Source organism: Vitis vinifera, chromosome 14, assembly GCF_030704535.1.
Source record: "Vitis vinifera cultivar Pinot Noir 40024 chromosome 14, ASM3070453v1".
In the NCBI taxonomy this organism is placed as follows: domain Eukaryota; kingdom Viridiplantae; phylum Streptophyta; class Magnoliopsida; order Vitales; family Vitaceae; genus Vitis; species Vitis vinifera.
Window position 1 is genome coordinate 18,254,329 of NC_081818.1, and position 23,244 is coordinate 18,277,572.

Below are 23,244 nucleotides of genomic sequence, written 5' to 3' on the forward strand. Positions count from 1 at the left end.
TCCTGAAGTATATATAGTTGTCATACCTGCTCCTGGAGAATCCATCTTTTAGCATGAAAACATCGAATCTTCTCACTGCCGAGAAGACTGCTTCAACCGTAAAGGAATTTCCTGATTGCTCAAACCTGATTTTCCCTGTAAGCAAGCAAGCAAACCCGTAAAGTTGTCTTGACATCCATCTGTTCTAACTCCACGTCAAGTTCAGCTACTAATGCTAGAATCAACCTAAATGATATATGTTTTACTACTGGTGAGAAGATTTCGTTAATCTCTCTCTATATGAAGCCTTTTGCTCACTCCTCAATATTAGGTTTACTTTTCCCTAAATTCCAAACAATCAATGAAAATTATTTAAACAAGGCACCACCAACAAGTGCGTACCACAGTGTAATGATTGATATCCTGGACAGGTGATAACTTCACCAAATAACATGAGAAAAGGTATGGAACATAAGGCTTAGTTACAAGTACATAGATATGAAGTTGCTTTTACAATATCAACATTGAATGACCCATTCTATGGTTAAGAGTCCTTGTTCAAAGGTCCAACCATCACAACACATTTCCCGCTTTAATTTAAACCTTCACTCATAATTTCAACTCTACGCAGCTCTTTTAAGACACCAAATTTTTGGGTTTCTTCCTCATCCATTTACAGGTCTGCAGTTTACTCAATGTACTAAATAATTCTACTATGCAAAATACTTGCCAACATATGCTTGCCATCCATGCAATAAAGTTGCTCATGACTTCGGGAACGTCGGGGCAGGCTGATCAAATGGCTTGTTCAAGCTCTCTTGTTCAACTTTCACACTTGGTTCATCTATTGGCATAGGGCACACATCTGAAGCCTGAAAATACAATTTTCAAAAAAGAAACACAATTAGTTATCAAGAATCTGTCTGTTTCCTGTTTATTTTTTACTTATATTATGTGCATGCTTATTTGTTTGGCTGCTTTACCTTTGAGCATGCAGTCTCCTCCGCAGTTGTATCAAAGCCTCTTGAGTGCTCAGCAACTCCTTTCTTGTCCTCCTGAGGAGCCAGAATCAATGAAAATAAAATTAATAAGGGGAAAACATGATAACAAAATATTTCAGTCCAATGCCATAAATCACATAATCTCAAAGTTAAAAAATCTTCAAATAGGAGAAAAGGAAGTGAATTACAGCTACCATTCAAGATAATCTTTTTCATAGAGGGTGCAAGGTGTTTGAAAGGGCAAGAACTCTATTAATTAATATTAATCATTGTAGTCCTATCTACGCCACCCATTTGAAGGCAGCTTCACGAATTAAATGTTGTCAATATGATCACTGATAAAATTGGTAGTCGAACCAGAAGTAGTTGAGGCCTTAATTATGGTGATGGATTGACTGTTGAATTGGAGGTAGAGGTGATTTAACAAAAATGTGTTCATATAATTTTTTTCTAAAGGAAAAAACATAGAGAAGATAATAAGATTTTGAGACATGTTCCAGACCCTACTGAACATGTGGAACAGGACATACCAAATCTTTACTCTCTGGTTCGACAATTTCTCTCTTTACTCTGCCTGGTAGAGACTTACTGCAAAACCAATAAGCAAGTGAAATGCAAGTTTGAAGGTATAGAACAATGAGAAAAAGAACTGACAGGAGAAACAAAATACCGCTCATCATCAATTTCCATGTCAGAATCTGGATCCCATCTCTCATCTCCATCGTCGTGGTCTTCATCAGCCTGTATATATCAACAAGTATGTCATTACAAAACAAACAATAAAGTCACAGATATGTCATTACATTCCAAAATACAAAAGGCATCACAACTTAAAATTGTATGAACATCAACTAGCAAACAGCATGAATGAATCATGTGGAATAACTAAAAGTAATGTTAACATAAGTTATAAAAATGGACACAGAAATAATAATTAAAGCTTCAATTTAAAAATGATACATTATCAGAATCAAGTGGACCAAGGGATCTGGTTTCCCAAGATACCCATTAGTCCCCCGAATATTGAACAGATCCATTGTCGCTCTACCAACAATGAAAAGGAAAGTGGTATAAATTATCCCAACTCTGAAAAATAAATCTATAGCTAACTGAAGCTGTGGGAAGTAATGTTTCCGCACTGAGTACTACGCATGATCCTTTAGTTCCAGAGCATAAAAATTGTTGCACATTGCTACATATGCACATATGTTTAAGATTGAATTGGAACCGAGGAGTGGAAAGAAAAAAATAATTTTCGTTTTCTACACAAATTTGATGGAGGATTTCATGAAGTTTGGATGAGGATTATGCATGAGTGATAAACCAATTAATTGGGGGTGTTTTCAACTGTATCTCAACAGAAATTAGTGCTTGCAGCAAAATTGTACTAACCATGCACAAGCCATATTTGCAATAACTTAGCAAATAAATGGTGAACAAATAAACATTGATCAAGATCATTTTTTAACAATGATAAATGAAGATGCAAATTTTATTTTCCCTACCAATCACTGGTTGAGAAGGTACCAGCTGAAGAGCTTTGTTAAAAGGGCTTTCATGGAAAATTCAACCAGAAAATACAATATCCAAGAAATTTTAATCTAATTGGAAAAATTGAAGGCATTAATAAATTTCTATAATTTTCCCATACGATCACCAAGAAATAGAAGAAAAAAGAAAAAGGAAAGAGAATGAAATTTGAAATCTTACCACGGGCACCCTAAATTCAATCCACAATATACCCAAATTTCCAGTTTTCTTTCTATTTTTATTAGCAATCAAACGGAGCTTAAAACTAAATACTCTTCCTTTTGCCATAAAGCTGTAATTAGCATGCATGAAATTTTTATTGATAAGAATCTGGAGAGACTCATCCACTCATGGGGAAAAATTTGAGAGGATAAATATTATAATGCTATAGCGAATCAGAACAAAGTCATTATCCCAAATTCTACAAGGAAAAAAGAGCCCCTTTTTTTCCATTTGTTGAAACACAAATGAGGAATGGAAGATATACACATTCATAAAATGATGGCGGTACAAACGCACCTCAGGGAGCTCTGTATCAGGGGGTCTTTCCTGAAATTGGACACTAGGTGCATGTCTAAGTGTTGATAGATTGTCGAGAAGCTTAGCCCTTATTTCATCCAGTAACTGGTGTGAATTTTTATTTTCCATGTTACTCGGGGCAACATGAAGAGTATAGTCCGGACCAAAATACTCGTAGTACTCATGCTGTGGCATCTTGTCATCAACTTCTATTCCAAGCGCAACTCCCGTCTACAGTACATGTTACCACAAACAAGTGGTCAGTCATGAGAGAATCTTACAGAAAAATTATACCTTGTGCCAAAAGAAGATTATGAAGATGATTCTCTGAATTTTCAGTCCATGCTGCAAAGCTATTTAGATACTGGGAATAAAACCATGTGCTCAAAAATTGCCATCAATATAATTTCAATTTATGGATCTATCTTTCAGCATTCTGGCACAAGGTGGCTGAATGAAACCCCATAACCCATGCTTTCATACTTGAAGTATGAAGAAGCCACCATTGCACCATTAGCATCTTAGCATCTTAGCAGAACATAAAAGTATAAGCTGTAAAAGTAATAAAATAAAAAAATACAACAATTTCCAAGGAAAACATGTGCCAATATTTAACCAACTGTTAAATAAACTAAAATGTGGAGGAAAAAGAAAAAGAAAAAGAAAAAAAAAAGATAGAAAACTTCTGGAGAGATTAAATGGTCAAGTCTCTCCAAAAACTTGGTCTTATCCTTGTTGTCAATTGTCAAGTGTCAACAAAAACAAACCCTGTTGCAGAAATAACCTCCAAAATTCATACTTTCTTAAGACATGAGAGTTCATACAAGTCAGCCGCACTAATAGTTGGAATCAAGGTGAGTTACAAGTATGAGAACACATAAAGGTAAAGCACCATAAATTTTTACAAGTTTTTGCATTTTGATACTCTTTCATCCAATTCAATCACTTAGCCAATCAAGCCAAACCATCTAGTCTCATTCTTTTGCATTTCACAGCAAGAATATCATAATGACCAAATGACATATTTACTAAACTTCAGAAGAAAAGGAATGGAAATAAAGGGAATCAAAATAGAGAGGAAGTCAATAGAAGACTAATGAGAATAAGAATTCACTAGATTATTCACAAGAATATCAAGAAATAAAAAGATAATGAAGCTAATTACTATAATGCCCTCATACAAAAAGATAAAAAATTAATATTAATCATTTTTTAAATAATCCTATGTTGGAAAGTCAACATAACACAAAGTTAGGAATGAATTGTATATTTTGTATTTAATTTAGGCCGGTTTCTAATATTGTGATATTTTTTCCTTTACTATAAATCTAAGAAATCTAACCCTAAATTTTAGGAATTGTACAGCTAGGGATGGCAATTCCTTCCTTTTTAGTGTAGAGGAGTCCTATATATATATATATATATATATATATATATCATGTACTGATTTATTAAAAATTAAGATGAATTATTCTTCTTAGTCATTATCCTCATTTCAATATTATATTTTGAAAATGATTATATCTTCATTTAAAAAAAAAACAAAAAAGGTTGCGTGAGATTTAGAATTAGTCACAAAAAAAAAAAAAAAATGTTAGCTATATATAATTAAAATGAAATTTAAATAAAGAATATTTACATTTTATTGATTAAAATTAATTCTTATTTAAATGATATTCTTAATCCTTTTTTACAACAATTTGATAAATGATTGTTAAAATTTACATAAATAAAATAAAATAAATATAAAAATATTGTTTATTAACTTACCTTTTGTTGGAAGAGTTCATGCCTGTAGGTATGTATGTGTGTTGGAATGCATGTGCATAAAGTTGTCAATATCACATTAGAAAGGGATTGAAACTTTTTGCAACTTATATCGTGTTCCATTTTCATACCCTCCTAAGCTTTTTGAGAGGATAACTTCCCCCCATAGATACAAGGGTGCTCCTAAACTTGCCAACATTGCATTCATCATGTCTTTTAGGGTCCTATTTTTCCTCTCTACTACTCCATATTATAGGGAATAAGGAGTAGTCTTGTGTATGATTTCATGATCTTAAGAAAAGGAGTTAAAGGAGTTGGACTCATACTCTCCTCCCCTACTATTTCTAAGTTTCTTTATTTTCTTGCTTAGTTGATTTTCTACTTCATTCTTGTATTTGATGAAAGCATCTCTTACTTCATCTTTGTTTCTCAAAAGATATACCCATGTATACCCCGAGTGGTCATCTATGAAAGTGATGTAGAATTTTTTACCACCTCTTGTCATTATATTTTTAAGATCTCCTAAGTCACTTTGATTTAAACTTAGTAGTTCAAATTCTCTTTCTACAATTTTGCATGATTTCTTTGTGGTTTTAGATTCTACACTTTTTCGTGGTTTATTAGGACAATTTAGGATTAGACATAGATCAACCATTTTCTTTATATAAGAAAAGTTCACATATCCTTCCTAGTCTACCATGCCACAAATCACAAGAGTAAACTAAATTAGTAGAAGAAGATGCATTGTTCTTAGTAATAATCTCATAAACATCCAACATGAAGAGATTTTGATTACAATATCTCTTCCCAACAAATACATCTTAGTGAACACAATTTTATCTAAGTCGAACAAGATCCCCACTCTTGCCTTTCCGGGTAGAGATACTGACACCAAGTTCCAATGAATATTTGGCACATGAAGGACATTGCTTAGGGCAAGCACTTTGCCTGAGGTCAAACTTAAGGAGAACTTTCCCTTTGCTAATCACCGTGGGCGATCTAGAATTGCCCCGTGAATGCTTGTTCCTCTCCTTCCTTTATAGAGGTATACAAAGTAAACACACTTCTATCACCATAGATGTGCCCAATAGCCCCAAAGTCTACCACTCAATCCTTCACACCAGTGACCATGCTCACCTTAGATGACACTACAACAACTATCACCTCCGTCTCTATCAGGTTTGCTCTTGAGGTTGGACTTCTCAAATCTCTTCTTATGATAGCCCTAAGTTGCATGATGTCTAAGCTTGTCACACACAAAGCAGTTACCTCTCTTTTTAATTGTTAAGTTCTAGACCTTGTTTACTAAATTGGGTTTGGTCTTTGAGTTTTGTTTCCTAGACCTATTATTTTTGTGCCTAAGTTTTTTATCTACCACATTAGCCTTAGAGGACAATTCTTTAGCTTTCTCAATCTTGTCTCTATTCCTTTTTTATTCTTCAATCTGTATATAGATTATAACATCTTCTAGAGACATTTGTTTTCTTTTGTGCTTTATGTTGGTTTTGAAATCTTCCAAGAATCTAGAGAATTTCTATCAAATACCCAACTACAAAAGGTTCAGCCAATTTTACATCCTCATGAGCAAAGTTAGTAAAGCAAGTGAATCGTGGATTTCAAGATGATACATCTCTATCCTTGGTCATTTTGAATTTCCTAAAATTCCTTAGAGAATATTTATGGGTTCATGTATCTTTCCTAACATATTTCTTATTCATGATATCCCAAATATTCTTAGTTATCTTGTGTTGGTAGTATACATTAAAGCAATATATTAGAAAGTATGCCAAGGATGGCATGCCTAGCTTGTTTATTTACAATTTCTCATGTAGGTAAATTTTTAGAGTTGTCCTTGGGTTTTGGGTTCATCAAAATATGTTCCAAGTTCATAATGTCAATTACAAAAAAGACTCTTTCCTGCCATCTCTTGAAGAAGGTCCTATTGAAAGGATCAATCTTCAAGGGTCAAGACAAGTGTGAACTAAGGAAGAAGTCTCCATTAATTTAGATTTACTTTAAGATTGTTAGTTTAAAAAACTAGAGTTGAAACTATGTCAAAATTAACTAAGTCTAAAACACCAACAAACCAGGTAAAGGAAAAAGAAGTTTAGACACTTATCGGGTTAGGGTGGTCAAGGCATGACAAAACACTGTCCTTAAAGTAAATCTACCCTCCTCAGAAATCCATCTCAATGCAGCGAAGAATCGATGTCCTACCTCCAACATTCAATAGCCAAAAGTCTCGTCTAACATGTACTCCTTAGGTGAGGTACAATACAACTTGAACAATTAGAAATTCCTTCAGAAGATGTAAGGATAGAAGCTCGATTGTAGGAAGGCTCTACCGATGGGTATGGTTGTTGGAAGACAACTACAATAAGTATGACTACAAGAAGATGGTAACAAAGTAAATAATAAAGGAGTGCAGGTAGGCAATGGTAGATCACTATAGTTGTCTATGGTCAGTTACACTTCAGCAATGAGTTGTACTTGTCAAAAACAAAGAAGTAGGCAAAGCAATATGATGGAATGCAATAGTCGTTGAAAATAGAGCAACAAAGAGATGTGGAGACGATGGAAGCAACAGATCAGGATTCAATGAAAAATCGGGTTTTTTTTTTTTTTTTTTGAGACTTTGAGGGAGGGCTTTCATAGACAGGATTCTAACAAGACTCTCCTATAAAAGCAGAACAACATAACATATTTAAATGAAATTAATTAAAGCATGGGTTTCATAGATCGACATCACTAAAAGCTCTAACTAGGAATAACTCAGTCTAACTCTAACCGAGAATGACTCCATCAAACTAAGAGTTCAAAAAATTAAAAATTAAATTAATAATATTAATTAATGTTGAACTATGAAAATTTTGGTTGGAATCGTGCATATGTGAAAAAGGGGGTTCCCTTATGCTTGATGCACACAGACAATACGCATTAAGGTTTCCAAATCAAACCACCTGAAATCCCATTCAATAGGCTTAGGTCCCATGGGCGCATGAGGCTTCCACTTCTCCCTCCAAAAGCCCAAGAGTCTATGGAAGTGGCACATGATATAAGATGTAAAAATGCAATCCCTTTCCAATATGGGATTGAAAACTTTATGCATATGCACTCAAACACACACACACACATGCACTCTTCCAAAAATTCCCCATAGAGTGCATAAGTGAGGAAGAGAATGAAAAAACACAACTAAAGGAACAATAGAATCCAAAGCTACTTAACGCTATGAATCATTTGAAAAAGAAAAGTATTCGTCATGTAGCAGATCTCTTATAAGATCAATTCAGATTGGCTTGAGTATTAGTGTCCATAGGCTATGAACTAGCCATAGGATAATAAATAAGTTTTGAGTTACAAAAACTAGGTAAAAATAAATTTCCAACTGTTGGAAGAGTGCATATATGTGCATGTTGAAATGCATGTGCATAAAGTTGTTAATTCCACCTTGAAAAGGGATTAAAACTTTTTATAACTTGTATCGTGTTTCACTTCCTTAGCCTCTTGGGCTTGTGTAGAGGGAAGTGAAAGCCTTGCACACTCATAAGGTCCAAGCCCATCCAATGGGATTCCAAGCAACTCAATCCAAGAAACCTTAATGCATGTCGTTCCTGTACATCACACGCAGGAGGATCCCCTTGCGTAAGCAAACGATTCCAACCAAATTTTTCATAGTTGAAATTAATTCGATATTATTAATTTAATTTTTAATTTTTAAACCTCTGAGTTTGAAGGAATCATTTCAGATTAAAGTTAGACTAAGTCATTCCCTATTAAAGCTTTTAACGATTTAGGTATGTTAACCCACATTTTAATTAATTTAATTTAAATTTGTTGAGTTGTTCAACTTTTATAGGAGAGTCCCACTAGAACTCTGCCTATAAAAGCCCTTCCTTTGAGTTAAAAAATTTAAAAATGAAGTTTCGTTGAATTCTAATCTACTGTTTCCATTATCTCCATATCTCTCTGTTTTTCTGTTTTCAAAGATCAATGTAGTCCATCATACTGATCTCTTTACTTCTCTATTTCCACTGACTACTGCAATCCATCATATTGGCCTTTATGTTTCTCTGTTTCTAATGAGTACAACTCATTGTTGTAATCTAACCGACCATAGACGACCATGGTAATCTACCATTGAATGTCTCCAGTCCTTTGCCCTGCAACCATACCTACTACTACAATCTTCCTACAACCATACCCACTATTACAACCTTCCTACAACCAACCTTCTATCCTTACCTTGCCCAAAGAGTGCAACTTATACGACAATTTTAGCTATTGAATCCTGAAGATAGGATGTCAGTTCCCTACAACACTGAGATTGATCGCTGAGGAGGTCAGATCTACTTTTAGGACATTGTTATATCATGCCTCAACCACCCTAATTTGATTAGTCTCTAAACACGTTTTTCCTTTTCCTTGTTTGTTGGTGTTTAGAGCTTAGTTTAATTCCACTTAGTTTCAACCCTCTAGTATTTTGAACCAACACCTTCCATGTGCTAAAGCCTCACTAATTTGATATTCTTCAATGCATGGATGCCCTCAATTTATAAAAAAATATGTGATATTGAACCAAATAAACTAAAATATGTATTGGCTACATAAAGCCTGTATTACAATTTACAATTTTGATAATTAAAATATCTTACTATGTCATTAAAAATAATTACAATAACTCATTATTTTTAATATCATAATGTTGTTATTTTTAATATTTAAAAAATATATTACTATTTTTAATTTCATTATATCAAAATTTTTAATAAGTCATTATATCAAATTAATATCTCTAACAACATTTTTAATGTTATTAGCTTTAATAACACAACTAAACATTACATTAATTTAAAATAATTACATTAGTCTCTAAGAGCATTTGGCTAACTTTCATTCAAGAAGGAAATGAAATGACTTTCCATGGGGACCTCAAGGAGGCCTATTCTTTATTTTGGGAAATGATATTCCTCAAAATTACATGGGCCCCATACCTATTGTTACCAAGCTAAAGCAAACATAAGGAATGGAAGGAAAGTGAATGATTCATGGCATGTTTACTTGATTCTTGAAGAATAAAATGAAGGAAGTCATTCCATTTCCTTTCATTTTTAGTGTTTACTTCAACTTGAAATCAACCAAAGCTATAAAGCCCACCTAATTGAGGAACCACATTCTTCAAAATGGAGAATGTGTTTCTTTAGGGCCCCGAGGAAATACATTTTGCTTCTTATAAAAAGGAAAGTTATGCAAAAATGTCATTGAGGATTAATGTAAGCATTTAAAACCGTCAGTTTGTTTAGGGCATCCCCCTACCGTCAGTTTGTTCAAGGCATCCCATTTTCTTCTAATTTGTTTCAAGCATTCCTCTTTCCCCAGTTTGTTTAGGACACCCATTTTTTTCACTTTGTTTAGGGCATCCCCCTTCTTTCAGTTTTCACTACCATAGATCAGACATCTATGAGCATGTTAGATTCACCATCATAGATTTTCATCTATGAGCATTTGTTTCAATTGATTCACCACCATAGATCATACATCTATGGACATTTAAGATTCACCACCATAAATCAGACATCTATGGACATTTCAGTTTCACCACCATAGATTATCATCTATGGGCCTCGATCAATTTTCACCACCATAGATCAGACATCTATGGGTATTTCAAATTCACCACCATAGATCAGACATCTATGGGCATTTTAGTTTCACCACCATAAATTATCATCTATGAGCCTCGATCAGTTTTTACCACCATAGATTTTCATCTATGGGCCTTGATCATTTTTCACCACCATAGATCAAACATCTATGGGCATTTCAGTTTTACCACCATAGATTGGATATCTATGGGTCTTTTACATTCACCACCATAGATTTTCATCTATGGACCTTGATTAGTTTATCACCACTATGGATCAAACATCTATGAGCATTTCAAATTCACCACCATAGATTGTATATCTATGGGCATTTGTTACAGTTATCTCACCATCATAGATTTTCATCTATGAGCATTTATTTTAGTTATCTCACCATCATATATTTTCATCTATGAGCATTTGTTTCAATTATTTCACCACCAAGATCAGACATTTATGGGCATTTCAGATTCACCACCATAGATTTTCATCTATGGGCTTTGATCAGTTTTCACCACCATAGATCAAACATCTATGGGCATTTCAGATTCACCAACATAGATCAAACATCTATGGGCATTTCAATTTCACCACCATAAATCAAACATCTATGGGCATTTCAGTCAGGGTTCAAAATCTCGGTCAATACCGGTACGACTCGGCCGAGTCGTATCCGCCTCGACCATGGCCGATACCAGACCGATACCCGAGTTGGATATTTTGTCGAACAAACTCAGTTGAATTGAAAGAGTGAATCCCATGGAAACGTTGAGACAACTCCAAGATCATGTTGAGACTAAGCTATTTGGGTTATTGGTAATGGAAAAAAAGGTAATATTGGAGTAGATATGGTGGAGAAGATGAGAGGATCAAAACCCACGAAAATGAAAAATACAGATTACAGAGATGGACTGCATCTTGTAGTCGCCGGTCGGATCCCCCAAGTTCTTGCCGGAGATGGAACTGAGCGACATGATGAGGAGGCTGAGTCGTCAGACTCCAGCACCGCTATTATCGACGGAGAACAACGGTGAGGTGGCTGATGGAAGTGGGAGAAGAGAGAAAGTGGCCTGCGGAGGAGCTGGTTGTGGGGAGAAATGGGTCTTTGACCAGTCAATGGTGGTTATGAGTATTTAACAGATATGGATTTAGGTTTTTTTTTTTTTTTTTTTTAATAAATAAGTGAGGATTTAGGTTTTAAATAATATGTATTTATTTTTTAAGTAGATAATGAGTATTTAGTGGGAATTTGAGTTTTAAATAATTTGATGAAAATTATAATGATAAAAAATTAATAATGAATATTAGACTTATATCAAATAAATAGGAAATGAATATTTATATAAAAATTAAAATTAATGAATATATTTTATAAGAAAAATTATATTTATTTTTTTAAAGATGAATCATGGTTTTATTTTTTTAATAGTTAAAAATATTTTTTTTTAAATTCAAAATATTTAATTTAAACAATTTTTTATAAAAAAAAATTACTTTTTATTATTTTCATCTTCAACAAGAAACATTTATTATCAAGTGATTAAATTAAAATATTTTTAGAGATTTTTAATATTATTTTAAATCATCCCAAAAGTATGCTTTTATTATAATTTGAATAATTTTAATATAATAGAAGTTTATTTTATTAATTTTTCACTCTACTTATTTGTATTTAATTTTTTAAATAATTTTAACAATTTTTTAAAATTATTTTAAGCTTTTAAATTATAATTTTTTGCGTATCACCCGATACCGATCCGAGATACCGAGACAGATGTACCTCAAGACCTCCCAAGTCAATGACCGATACCGCGACTTTGAACTATGATTTCAGTTGTATCACCACCGTAAGACTTCATATGTAAGCTTTCTGATTTAGCTTTTAGAGTTAGCTTTTTGGTTTGGCTTCTAAAGTCATTCTTTTCTTAGTTTAGTGTTTAAGGTTAGTTTTTTCATTCAGAGCCACTGCTCCTGATATGATCATTAGCATTACATGCTTTGTTCTCACAGTTTCACATTTCATTTTACTTCTCTCTTCATTGCATGTCTTTCTCACTTCATTATGATATTCTAAAGTTTCTTCTCATCTTTTATGCAAGATATAGCTCTATGAGCTCGTAGCATGTGTCTTGATTTTATTGTTAGATACTCTACACCTTGTGTCCTCGTATGGTACACGTATGGTTTTTCCTTTTGTACTCATTCCTATGCTCTTTGGTGGTTCGACTGCTACTCGAATGATATATTTAGTTATATTAAACTTAAATATTAATTTGACATTACAACACATTATATACAATGACATTTTTCAAAAATTAATAATAATAGCACAATGACATTAAAGATAATAAGTTTTCCAAGTTGAAGCAAACACTAGGAATGGAAGGAAAGTGAATGACTCCTTTCATTGGATGTTTACGTGATTCTCGAGGAATTCAATAAAGGGAGTCATTCCCTTTCCTTTCATTTTTGGTGTTAACTCCAACTAGGAATTAATCAAAGATATAAGATCCACCTAATTTTAAGGAATCTCATTCTTCAAAATGAAGAATCGATTTCCTTAAGCCCCCTAGGAAACCCATTATGTTTCTTAGACGAAAGAAAGTTAAAGCAAAAATGACACTAAGGATTAATGTAATTATTTTAAATTAAGGTAAATATATATTTAATTATATTAAACTTGAACATTAATTTGACACAATGACACATTATAAACAATGATATCTTTTAAAAATTAAAAATAATAACATAATGACATTAAAGATAATGTGTTATTGTAATTATTTTAAATTGGCATAAAGACATTTAATTATTAAATTTTAAAATTAAGCGATTTTATATATGATAGCGTAGGTTCATATTCATACACCTAAACATTTTAATTTATTTAGTATAACATTAAATATTTTTCTTTTATATAAATTGAGGGTATTCATATAATAAACAATATAAAAATGAGACTTTAGCACATGAAAGGTAAATTAATAAAAACTATTTTATGTTCATTTTATTTCGTTTATCTAAATATTAATATTTATTAAATTGTTATAAAGAAGATTAAGAACATTTTCTTCTTAATCAATAAAATATAAATATTTAACAAAATATAAATATTTTTAACCTAAATTTCATTGCAATTATACATATCTAACATTTTTGTACAAGTAATTCAAAACTTCTCTACCTTTTTTTAATAAGAAACAAAATGTATTAGAATAGGGTAAAGCAAGTATATAAGAAGGATAGGGAATCCTCCCTAGATTTACAAAAAACTGATCAAAAAATGGAAGATAAAACATTGTCCAAAAAAACTAAAAAGACCTATACATTCATATAGAACCATATGATGATATACAACATAAAACCTCTCATCCATCCATGAGGATTAACACAGCTCCTTCAAATAGAAATCGAAACAAAACTCCTCTCTAAACTAACCCTTATGACTTATACACCAAATGTCAGTCAAGTTGGACAACATTGAGAGGAATGCCCTTAAACACTAGGCCTATGAGATCAAAGGGAATGGAAAGAAACGAAATTAGAATGGGAAGGAAGGGGAATGAAAGGAATTATAAGTCAGGAATATTGAAACATTTACAAGAATATCAAGAAATGGTAGCTCTAATAAACATGCCTTCTTTTGATATCCTAGGAATCAAAGTAAACATGCCATAAAGTCTTTCATCTAATACTAGAATGGTCATCCCTCAAGTTAAAATTATCCCTCAATCTTAATAGAAACCACTTCTCCTACCACAAATTATCAACTTTAGAAAGTAGACCTTAGTCTTCCTCCATGGCATCAGCATCTGGCTTATGCTTAACCTCACTAACTACCATTTCTGATTCTTCTCCCACATTCCCATATTTCTTTTAAGTATGCCCTAGTTAAGATCACCAATTTGATACTTGTGGATCAAACCGATGGTCATAATACGGTGCCAAAGTCTTGATTTATGTACGATCATGAGTTTAAACCTCAGAGCTATTTATTTTGCCCATACATTGAAGGCTGCCCATTAGGTTGGGTTTTAAGATTTAAGCCCAAGTCAACTTGAGATAGATTGTTGACCTGTTATCTAACAATTAAAAGGTCAAACTGACAATCTTGATAATCTCATCCAAACTTCCTTGAAAAATATTACAAAAGAATCCCTTTTCTTTATGATTTTTCAATCTATAACTTTCATCACCCCATCAATATTCTATATGAGAATTTTTTGCTTTCCTAACCAAATAATGCCTTTTTCAATCTGTTACAGCAACTAGTAATCTCATAAAGTCAGGCTCTTCCATATTTTATTTTATCTTAACTATTTTTTGTATTTGTCAGACATGAACTCATCAGCAATAAAATGCACCATATTACTAAATCTCCCTACAACATGTGTACCCAAAATTTAACCAAAAAGTTAACGGCATTAAGTAGTCCATTCTTTTGCCTTTCAAGTAATAACAAGCCTTTCTATATCATCATGTGAACACACTGACTGGAGATAGATTAGCAGTCCCAACTTAGAGCCAAAACACATGTGTATCCCACAAAACAGTTATTTTTTATTCAATGCTCAATTTCCCTTTCTCAACAAGTAACAGCTGAAACCCCACCAGAAGCATGCATAATCAAAGGGAAAAAAACCAATTAAAAAATGTAGCATAACTTACAGATGGTTGAAACACTATACCTCATAGCACCAGCAACGAGCAACATTCCTGATGGTGTAACCACCACCACCCAGCAGCAATAGTGGCACATTGAATGATCTCATAAACCGAACACACTCTGCATGACCTTTGATTGAAAGATTGAAGCATCCTAACCTGTCCCCAGATAAGGAGTCAGCACCACACTGGAGAACCACAGCACCAGGTCTAAAAATTTCCATCACTTTTCCAATTATCGGTTTGAACAAGCAATGGTAGCTCTCGTCGTCAATCCCATCATCTAATGGAACATTAAGGGAGTAATATTTCCCTTTCCCAAATCCAATATCACGTATATCCCCTGTACCAGGAAAATAATCACCAAATTTGTGAAATGAAACAGTCATGACCCTGTCAGTTGTGTAGAAAGCCTCCTCCACACCATCTCCATGGTGGATATCGATATCCACGTATAAAACACGCTGCAAACAGTCAATAATAAAATTAACAAAAGAAAGGATAGGATCTGAATACAGTAACAGGAAACAAATATACTCTTAAAACTAGTAGCCTACTCATTTGGATGCAAGACCTAATTCAAATTCAAAGACAAGCTTCATTGCTAATCAAGTCAGATCTTCTACCAATTTATGGTGCTAAGTTTGAAAGCATTATCATTATTTCTAAAGTACTAATGTGGACATGGACCACATGGTTTGCCTTGACTACGTGTATCATCTGGGATTAAGATGACAATAAAATGGTGGTCAAACCAACCCAACAACTGAAACTTGTTTGTTGTGACATAATTACTGATGGTTGTATAGCTGACATTGATAACATAAATTGCAGTGAGAATCAGGTTGAATAAAAAATAGGCTACATTATAAATCATAAAATTTCTTTTTGCTCTCTAAGAAGTTCTAGAAATGAAAATTCAAACAACCAACAAGCAAGGAAATTTGAAATGCATTATTTCTCAGAATTCAACTCAAAAATGTCTCATCCAAGTTACTGGGGTAAGCAAGAAATATCTTTTTGTGCCATTCTTCTACACCTAGTACCACATCTGCTGCTATGAAGTGCATTCACCATTAGTTTCTGATAAACAAAATTTTCATCTAGCCATCATGAAGGACACATCTATTCTCTTAAAATCCATAGACTAAAGCATTACTAGTTTCAAAAGACACCAACAAAATGTCACAACATACAATGTATGGTCAAAGGAATTCAAACGAATCAAACCAAAGACAAAAATCAATTGGCTGAAGATTCACATGAATTGTGGGATTCAAATTGTGAACTCTAATATTGAAAAAAATACTTGTGGTGACAGAAAGTTCAACTGCAACTTTCTAGATTTCCAAGAAAACAACATTCTTAAAATGAACAATGAAGTAAAATTGGCTAAAGATTCAACAGAAACCATAGGCTAACTCGCAAGCAATGAGATTTTCACAATTACATTACCAACATAAAGATTTGAGGATGGTATCCTTAGTTTCCAAACATAAGAGACTTTCTTTAAATCTTAAAAGAAAATTACAGAAGCTGAATGAAAATACTAATCCAAAATGAGGTTAAAAGATTACACACTTTAGTATGTGCATCTTCAGTAAGAATGGTAGCAAGACTGCAAAACACCTTTCCATTTGTTGTGAAAAGGATTTTTTGTCTGACCCACGTCACTTGGATTGCTGTCTCATCTCCTCCATGACCAAGATTTCTCATTTTAGCTTTATAATCTTGGAAAAAGGAACACGCTTGGGGCCTCATACTCTTTTAGCATTGATTTAGGTGATTTTGTTGGACATAAATCCAAAAACCTTTTAGGCAAAGTTCCATTCCTCATGTTCTATGTAATTTAAGTAATTTCTAAGCCTCTCTTAGGACTCTAGAGACCAAAGAGTTCGAAGAAAATTTGTCTGCCAATCCAATCAGGCTTTTAGTTGTGCCTCTGTTTATCTAAGGCTCCCAATGGGAAAGGAGATTAGAAATGTGGATGCTAAGATGTCAAGATCTGAGGACAGAGCAAGAGGCAAGAGGTGTTGGAAATTGTTGGCAATAAAACCTATAGGGTTGCAGCTCTAACCAGGATCATTGGGAATATTTTAGAAAATTATAATGTTAAAGCCTTTTAGCAATGGGATTGTCATGCAATAAATAAGGACCCCTAGGGCCTGTTCTGAAGGACACATTGTGCTTCCTTGGTTGTTTACATCAACTCTTCTGTTTTTCTCTTTTCTTTTCTTTTTTTAGAAAATGAAATAGGGTAATACTACAGGGAACATAAAAAAATAAAAAAATAAAGTAGGCACACCCTAATAAATAGGAAGAATTCAAAGAACACCAACAAGCAAAAGAAAAAAGACAATAGAAAATAAAAACAACAGGCTGCCTGACATGACTCTTGACACAAAACATGAACAACCAAAAAGAATTAAACATCCCAGGCAAGAAGATATTTGATTCAGCACATTATATGAAGCATGTGGTCATCAATAATAAGTTGATATTTCTAAGGCAAAGCCAAAAAAAGATGACAAAAGGAGAAGTGGGAATAATGCACAATAACATTTGACAAACCTCATGCTGTTTAAGAAGCTCCAAGATTGCCAGGACAATGTCATTCACATAGCAAAATCCAGAAGCCTCACACTTCTTAGCATGATGCAGCCCACCAGCCCAGTTGATAGCAATATCACAGAAACCATGATTTAGCTTGACCGCACCACCAACTGACCCACCAGCATAAGTTTGACAGAAAGAGTAGAGACCATCAAATACAGGGCAGTCTTCACCAACATTGAAACGCTTTAGTTGCCTCAGCTGATCCTGTTGTGTTTCAGGGGTGATACCCCTCAGAAAAGAGACATAATCATCCGCATGAAACCGGCAAAGATCTCTATCTCTGGCAGGACAGGGCTTCAGAACCTGCATATGCTGAAGCAATCCATAGTGGGCTAGAAGAGCATGTGTCATTCTAATCCTATGTGGCTTCATGGGGTGGCCCTGCCCATAGTAGTAATTTCCAACCTCTGGATCATAGAAATATGACACTTTTCTCTTCACCCCATCAGCTCCAGATGGAAGGGAATTGCCTCCCGTATCCATTGGCCAATAATGCTTTTCACCTTAAAGCAAAACCAAGCAAATAAAAAAGAGATTACATGTGGAAACTTGGGTCTGATGCTGAATTGTTCTCTATTAAACTGAGGAAAAAGCCAAGAATTCACCAAATGCCATAGAAACAATCAATTATAGAAGTCTCATATCTAAACATTTAAAACAAAGGCCAGATATTTACAGCTCAAACAAAACAAATAAACAGAATAAGGACTTAAGAAACATTCCTGAGTTTGAACTATGTTGTAAATATTATAATTAAAAGAATAGAAAAGAGAGAGTAGAAAGAACACAAATAGGTAGACTCCAGTCCTTTAGATACAACAATATAGTACTCTCAAGCTGAGCTATGTCAGGATAAGGATGAAGCTCCCATGAGACAAGCTCATGTTGTTGTGTCTAATATGCAATCAAAGAAGATTCATTGGAACCGCTAGAATCAAAACCATTTCAAACACCCTCTTGGGTGGCTAATCAGATAATTCAGATCCCACATTATGTGGTGACGGTATCATAAAGAGCATGATACACTTCTTTTCAATTTTTCTCTGTTATGTGGGTAGTGGGTGGGGTGAGGGAAGGATGAGGGGAGGGTTAAGGGTTGTATTTGCTCTACTTTTTGTTTATTTTTTGGGAGGAAATTCAATATTTCTGATTTAGACATCCATTGATCAAAATGTCATGCAGGGAAAAATCATATTGTTTCTATAGTTTCTCCATGTTATGAGAGCTGATAATGCTTTGTTCTATGCCAAAATACTCTTAGCCCATTTTTTTTAACAAAACAAATAAAATAAAAAAATAAAAAAAATCAGTTAGTAGAGCATAAAAAATGACATCTACTTGGATGCAACCCTGATACACAAAGGTTCATATGAATGTTTATAAGAAGTTTATGGGAGCTGCAATCACAACCATGTGCCACTGTATTCTTAAAGGTGAGATTTATAAATCCTCAGTATCAAATTATTTCCAAGTTTTAAGGCCTCACAAAAATAACTTAATGGAGTACTATCGACCACTGCCCCCTACACCCCACCCCCCACAACCCAATATCCCACCTCATCTCTCATTTAGCAGAAAATTTTCCAATCCAACAATAGTCAGGCTAGACAAAGGGCAAAAGCACTCCCCTCTTCCCCCAAAATTTATTTATTTTTATAAGAAAAAAAAAATACTCAGCTCTAAATATCTTTCTGATGAACCTTAATCAAATTTTTTGCGAACAAAACCCACCACAATCCAACAAAAACCACTTCTGGAGGAACTGTTATGAGAATAAATCTTTCAAATTTAAAGCTTCAAAACATTGATATTGCATTAAAAGTAAATAACATACATGGTAAAGTCAAAAACATTTTCAACAAAACCCACCAACATCAACAGATTTAACATATTAGGTTTGCACAACCAAACATAGGACCAATTACATAACAAAATGAATAATACAAGCTTCAAAAGTTTAAACAAATTGATGAGAAAGAGCATACCTTAGGATGCACTCCGACCTATTTTCTTGTTGGACTAGAAAAAATATCGCTCCTCAACACTCCATCAAAGCCCCAAACTGGGCGTATGCCTCTGTGTGCCTGTGAATCAAATATCAAATGGTGATTCTGGTGCCAAAAACATCTGCCCCTTTTAGTTTATTTGTAAGTTGGAGCTAAACACCACCAGTTTTAATTTTTAATGACTAGGAAGCGGTCCACCTTTACTCCATCCATTCAATATGTCAATGTTTTGAGAAATTTACTTGTTGTTTTTAAGTTAAACATCAAAATGTTTTTAAATAAGTGGCACCGTGACTCAAGAATCATTTCAAAAATAAGTTCACTTAAAAACCATTCACAAGATACAATTAATGAAGTCGTGATTAAATTATCTAAACCAAATATGTTTTAACCTTTATCTTTTTAAGTTATATTTTTACTCTCTATCAAGTAATTCAAAAAACAAAAAGCAAAATTCTAAGGAAATTATATCTCCACCCACCTTAACCTTCAAAAACTATTAACAAACCCACCTCCCTTAAATGTAAATACCCCAAACCCACCCACTTACTTCCCCATGCACCTTTCATGTTTGTCAGTAAGTTTAGGTTGGTTGGCAATTTCAGTCCAAACTTTATTTTCTCCCAAATCAATTGTCTAGAACCCACTCCCGAATTTCTTGTCTACAAAAGAGTCAAAGTCAACTTCATTGGCCTGAGGAACATCATTTTTGCTTAGGTAACAATCATTTTGGGAGTATATATGGGTTGTTTTTTAAAGATGAGTTAAAATGTGTATGGTTTGGATGCTTAAAGTATGCCATACAGCTTGAAATCAGCCTATGTATGAAATGTTGTTGTTTCCCCTGCCCACCCCACCTCGTTTAAAATTTTTTTGGGATGGGGATAGGAATAGGTCTAAATAATCAAGAAAATATTTCATACTTAGCCAAATTCAAGTTGTTCAGTATACATTGAGCATCCAAACCATAATTTTAAGTCAATCTTCAAAAACAACTCATCCATACACCCAAAACAACTCTTACATAAGCAAAAGTTATCCTTCTCAAGTATGCTTGAATGAAGAAAAAGAAAGAAGAAAAGGAAACAACCTCATGGTTCTCATCAGGATTGTCGGTATCCTCTCCTGGAGGTAGGTGCTGGTTCGGTGTCGAGTTGAAGACGTTTGAGATTAGCATAGAGGAGCACAAAGGAAAAGTGCATGGGAAGATCTGTGAAAGAGGCCCTAAGTTTTCTTCATGGATCAAATTTGGAGGGAAAGGTTTGTCCCTACTGTTAGAAGGGGTTGAGTCATGCTGTGGGTTAAAGGAAAGAGTTTATTTCAGGAAGTTTTGGTCGGAAGGAAATAGAGGCTACAGTTTGGAGCTCCGTAGGAATAATGCAGGGAGATTCTTGTTTTGCGTTGTAAGAGATGCAGAGAACAAGAGATTCTCCTTAGCTTTCCCTAAAGGAAGAGGGCTTGTAGGAGGATGGAAAGTTCTTGCTAGTAAGTTGAGAAGCTGGGGAGTCTCTCCCCTGCATTGGAAAGGAGCTCTGATGGAAAGCCGCACTCCTACTCAAGCCCCTAGCAGTAGTATAATCAGAGACTCTTCTTCTCTGCGGGATTGTCCCGCGCCTCGTGACACCGTCTGGATAGAAGCTGAGAAAGAAGCACTCAATAGAAACGAGGAGTTGTTGGGTAGGTGCCTTGTGGGCTTTTGAGAGGGAGACTCTAACAGCCTCCCTGACCTTGCTTCCTTCGGGTTGTGGGCAAAGAGCTCCTAGTTTTTGGAAGGGAACCTCTGGCTATCAAATGTGAGAGAAAATCTCCTGCTTTTGGAATTCAAATTTGCGGATGAAGCAGAGAGGGTGTTACAATCAGGAGCGAGACGCTTCAAAGGAAGAAGCTTCTGCCTAGAAAAATGGAAGCCTTCTGTGGGTTGTTTTGAGGGAGACAGAGGGGACCCGCGCCTTGTTTGGGTCAGAATTCTTGGCCTCCCTCTACATCTTTGGGGAAGAAGTCTCATTAGAAAGTTTGGAGACTCTTGCAGGAGGTTCATGGTTGTGGACGAAAACACAGTCGAACGTTGGAACCTTAAGTGGGCCAGAATCCTCGTTGAAATCAAAGGGTGGGAGCACCCAAGTTCGCTGCAAGTTGTAGCTAGTCCCTTTTGCTTCGTTTTGCAGCTCTAGTGGGAAAACGAGGCATGCATCTCCACTGTGCTCCCCTCCCTTGGAGCCGGTGCTTGGAAGCTCGAGGAAGACGAGGCGGCCCCGTCACGCGCCAAGGGGAGCTTAGGCGCCTAGCCCTCCCCTTCAGTCTTTCCGCAGCCTGAAAAGCAGCTCCCACTAGTCTTGGGAAGTCATGCCCCTCTCTCGGACATGACTGGTGCAGCAGCCCCCCCCCACCCGCCCCCCGCCCCCCCCCCCCCCCCCCCTCCCATGCCTACGACGTGGTCACAGGCCGGCGTAAGGACACCATGGCCCATTCGGGCTTAGCCTGTGCCTTCCCTTTTGGGCCTGGGCTTGGGAAGGCCCAAGTCTCAGCCTAAAAGCTCCTTCAATTGACTTAGGGCATGGAAGCCCCATCTGCTCGCCACATCGAAGGAGAGGAGCCCCCGCTCCTTCTCCAGCCCCTGCTACATCTTTTGTCCCCGACAGGAACCCCCTAAGGGAAGCTTCGCCCCAAATGGAAGTGTCGCCGCCTGCAAATGGGTCCTCCCCCCCCCCCCCCCCCCCCCCCCCCCCCCCCCCGTCGAAGCTCACAACCTTCAAGGTACGCTCTCTCTGCCTCTGATCTCCCCGAGAGGGGAGTCCTCTTCTTCTACTCCTTTCTGGGTTTCGGGGCTTGAGAGGGAAAAGGGTTCTTGCCCTAGTCTACTGGAGTCGATGCTTAGAGAGGCGGAAGCGACACCGATGAAGGATGGGTCGACAGAGATCTTGAACCCTGATCTGGAAAAAGACGTGGCGAAATAGAGAGACCTATTGGCTACTCCTCCGTGTGCAAAAGGATGGTCAGAAGAGGAGCTTTCCAAACTTTTCCACTTCAGTAAAGTCTTGGGAATGCCTGTTGAAGGGCATGAAGTTGAAATCCTGGCCCTGCTCAAGAAATTGAAGCTGAGAACTGGAAGTAGCACCCTTAGCAAGAGAAGGAAAAAGAAAAAATCTTGCATCACCCACTTCGAAAGAGAGTTAAAAAGATTGGAATGCTCTGTTAGCTAAGGAGGGACATTAGGGATAACCAAAAAATCAGGCCAGAGCTCCAGGGTTTTGATTCCAGTTGATTAATGAGAATCAAAATTCTCTGCTGGAATGTCCGTGGGCTTAATGATTTTGAGAAAAGAAAGCTAATCAAGGGAGTGGTGAGGAATCAAAAACCATATTTGGTTTGCCTCTTAGAGACGAAGGTAAAAGAAATGTCTCTACAAATGGTAAAAAGCATGGGTGTAGGAAGATTTCTTAATTGGGCGTCAGTGGACGCTAGGGGTGCAGCAGGAGGCCTCCTTCTCTTTTAGGATAACAAAGTTCTGGAGAATTT

General features: G+C 35.5%; 1 protein-coding gene across 1 annotated transcript in view; it reads right to left on the reverse strand.

Moving 5' to 3' along the window:
- Window positions 1–350: 350 nt before the first annotated feature.
- Window positions 351–23,244, reverse strand: part of LOC100244967 (histone deacetylase 19) — a 28,363-nt gene continuing 5,469 nt past the window's right edge. The window contains exons 2-9 of the mRNA XM_019225044.2: window positions 19,708–19,806; window positions 17,678–18,225; window positions 15,130–15,570; window positions 3,030–3,260; window positions 1,651–1,721; window positions 1,511–1,568; window positions 963–1,034; window positions 351–851 (exon numbers count right to left, since the gene is read on the reverse strand). Coding sequence (XP_019080589.1) covers window positions 744–851; window positions 963–1,034; window positions 1,511–1,568; window positions 1,651–1,721; window positions 3,030–3,260; window positions 15,130–15,570; window positions 17,678–18,205 — 1,509 coding nt within the window. The 5' untranslated portion in view covers window positions 18,206–18,225; window positions 19,708–19,806 and the 3' untranslated portion in view covers window positions 351–743. The remainder of the gene's footprint in view (window positions 852–962; window positions 1,035–1,510; window positions 1,569–1,650; window positions 1,722–3,029; window positions 3,261–15,129; window positions 15,571–17,677; window positions 18,226–19,707; window positions 19,807–23,244) is intronic.